Source organism: Echinops telfairi, unplaced genomic scaffold (genome assembly GCF_000313985.2).
Source record: "Echinops telfairi isolate 266 unplaced genomic scaffold, ASM31398v2 ScPeMD7_2;HRSCAF=8, whole genome shotgun sequence".
In the NCBI taxonomy this organism is placed as follows: Eukaryota; Metazoa; Chordata; class Mammalia; order Afrosoricida; family Tenrecidae; genus Echinops; species Echinops telfairi.
In genome coordinates this window covers 7128990-7131846 of record NW_022103898.1, presented here as the reverse complement: position 1 = coordinate 7131846, position 2857 = coordinate 7128990, and the positions used below count along the sequence as shown (strand labels likewise).

Here is a 2857-nt window from a genome sequence, read left to right as displayed (position 1 = left end):
TGCGGAGTCCCTTGCCCTCCGGAGTGGAGCTGTGGGGAGACTGTGAGGGCAGGGCGGCAGCTGGAAGCCAGTACCATGGGAGGGTGTGGCTGGGGCTTCAGTGTGAATGTCTGGCCATCCCCCCCATCTCCAGGTGCACCCCAAGATCTGCATGGGAGGGGGTGTGAAGGGTTGGCAGCAGGATGTGGGTGAGGGACCTCATACCTGTCTTGTCACCACCCCAGCATATCTGGGGGGACTCAGGGCAAGTGGGTAGAAGCACCCAGAAGCCCACCCAAAGCAGAGGAGCCTGAAGAGCAGCCAGCCCCTGCCCTGCTCATATCAGTTTCCTTCCTTTTATTGTAAAAATACAGACAGCAAAGGGTCCCCACATACAATCCCACGAGGCCCACGGAGTGCTCTGGGCTTCGGAGGCATGGAAATGAAGTCCAAGGCAGCCCTGGGCTGCGTCCCTCCCGGCCCTCGTCTGGGGGACTGTGGTCTGGCGGGGAGGGGGAGCCTGGCCATGATTGGGCCTGCTGGTCGCATGCATGGTGCTGGCTGACCCCCGAGGCAGGCCCCTGGGCTGGAGCTCGGTGTGAACAGAAGGTGGGTGAACTGAGGGTAGGGGATGGGGTAGACGCAGAGTTTCTGGCTTGCCTCCTGATGGTACATGCTTGGGCACTCAGCCCTTTCTTGCACATTGCCATCGCCGGTCGGCTTTGTCGCTGGCCCAAGCCTCTGCACCTGCCCACAAGTGTCACAGTCCTCAGTGGCCCGATTCCCAGAGTGCGGTCACTTCTGAGAGGTCAGCAGAGCCCGGGAAGGAGGCGTAGGGACAGGGAGCAGTGGGAACTGGTGTTCTATAACCAACATGGGCCGCTTCCTCTGTGTGTCCTCCAGCGCGGCCATGTGGCGAGGTCGTGATCCAGGCTCAGGCCATCCCAGCACAGGAGCGTGAGAGCTGGGCTTGGGCGCTGCCATGCCAGGCGTGGGGTCCAGCGGTGGGCTTGTGGCTTGGCCACGCCCTCGGGCTTCTGTGAGGGGTGGAGTCTATCTTGGTGACTTGCTGTGTGCTGGAGTTGGTGGGGGTAATGGGGCGCTGCCAGCCCCCTCTGCGCCCCCATTTTCCTCCTGTGTGAAGTCCAGGCATGGGGCTGCTGTCTTAAAGGCTTCTTCTGGTTGAACAACCTGGGCCCGCGTAAGAAAGGCGCGGCTTTCTGTGACCTGCAGGCACCACCAGACTCCCACACACTTCCTTGGGGTCCGGAGCCCAGGCTCCTTCTACGCACTCCCTGCGGGGGAAGAGCCCCACCCCAGGCCCACCCTTGGGCTGGACTGGGCCCACTAGCTGAGCTGGAAGCCCACCCCCAACACCCTGGGTCCCGAGGTGGTCAGGGGCAGGGGGCGTGGCTCGGAACGGACGGGATATTTACAGTAGTGGAAGGCCCTCCTTAAAGTATCCGGGAGTAGAAGTATATATAGCTTTATATTTATATAATATATATAGTGTACTTCATTAGCTGCTCGACCACGGATAAGCGACATCTACAGCTTCCTCCCCTCGCAGCCTTCTCTGGCCACCCCAAAGGCCTGCGGAAGCCAACACATCCTCGGCTGTGCGCCCCCCACCCCCCGTGACCCGGGGTGGGGGGGCGAGCGCCCCCACCGCCGGATACTACAGTCCCTGCAGACCGGACCGCTGGCCGGGCTGCAGCCGCGCTCGCTCCCGGGCCCTGCAGAGAGCACGTGCGTCCTCTGGTGCGGGCTGCGAGCGCACATCTTCCTGGCGCAGACCAGGGGAGGTAGGGAGGGGAGATGCTCAAACCAGGATCCCCCGCCCCGGCCGGCCGGCCCTCAGACGCTCCTCGGGGCTGGCCAGCTTTCCTGGAGGGCGGACAACTTGGCTCGGGGCCGCCCTGAGCAGCTTGCGTGGGGGCAGGCCTCCCGGGCCGCGGGCGCGCCCCCCACCCTTCCCCCGTGCACCGCGGCCCGCACGCGGGGCAGCGGGCGCGCGCGTTATTTGTAGGGCCGCAGGAACCGGGAGACTTTGGAGCGCAGCAGCCGGATGAAGGAGCGGGGGAACATCTCCTTGGACTCCTGGGCCGTGTACTTGAAGTAGTTCTGCGGGTGCGCCAGCACGTCGAAGAGCGCCTTGATCAGCTTCTTGTCCTGCGAGACCCGCCAGCCGCCATGAGCGCCCGTCGGGGCAGCCGCCGCCCGCTCCGCCCCCATCTCCCTGGGAACTCACTTTCAGAATTTCCTGGTGATTCTCCGAGGCGTACAGCCGCCCATCGCGGACGATGTCCTCGATCAGCTGCTGGTAGTCCTCTGGGAAGGGAGGGAGGTGAGGGCTGAGGTGGGGAGGGGTCTGCTGCTGACGCTCCCCACCCCAACTCCGCTGCCCTGTTGCTCCAACCTCAGGGTTAGCCTTGGGCCAGGTACAGTTCTGCCTTTGCGCCTGCACTTTCCTCCAGCCACGCACTAGCCTTGCAGTTTGGCTACCCAGAAAATTCCTATTCAACCTTCAAAACCCGTTGTGCAGACAGCAGCTGGTGTGTAGCCTGCGCACATCATCGATCTCTCCATTGTCTGCTTTCAGGCCCCTGAGAACGCTGCCTGGAGCCCCGCCCCCGCCCCCGCAGGGCTGTGGGAGGCCGCTGGGCGGGGCCTCACCATCGTAGGTGACGTAGGGCACCTGGAACCCTTTGGCACTGTTCGCTTCGTTGGATTTGAACTGGATCCAGAGCTTGCGGGAGCGGGAGGTGAAGGCGATGGGCCGCCCGTACGTCTGGCAGGTCTCGTAGGTGGTGACGGACGTGGGGGCAGCTGTGGGGTGGATGTAGGCTGAGCGGCAAGGCTCCTGCTCTGTCCCCTC

At 63.8% G+C, this 2857-nt stretch overlaps 1 protein-coding gene across 1 annotated transcript in view; it reads right to left on the bottom strand.

Moving 5' to 3' along the window:
- Positions 1–321: 321 nt before the first annotated feature.
- Positions 322–2857, bottom strand: part of SCUBE1 (signal peptide, CUB domain and EGF like domain containing 1) — a 135289-nt gene continuing 132753 nt past the window's right edge. Inside the window, exons 21-23 of the mRNA XM_045290811.1 lie at positions 2656–2808; positions 2231–2310; positions 322–2151 (exon numbers count right to left, since the gene is read on the bottom strand). Coding sequence (XP_045146746.1) covers positions 1999–2151; positions 2231–2310; positions 2656–2808 — 386 coding nt within the window. The 3' untranslated portion in view covers positions 322–1998. The remainder of the gene's footprint in view (positions 2152–2230; positions 2311–2655; positions 2809–2857) is intronic.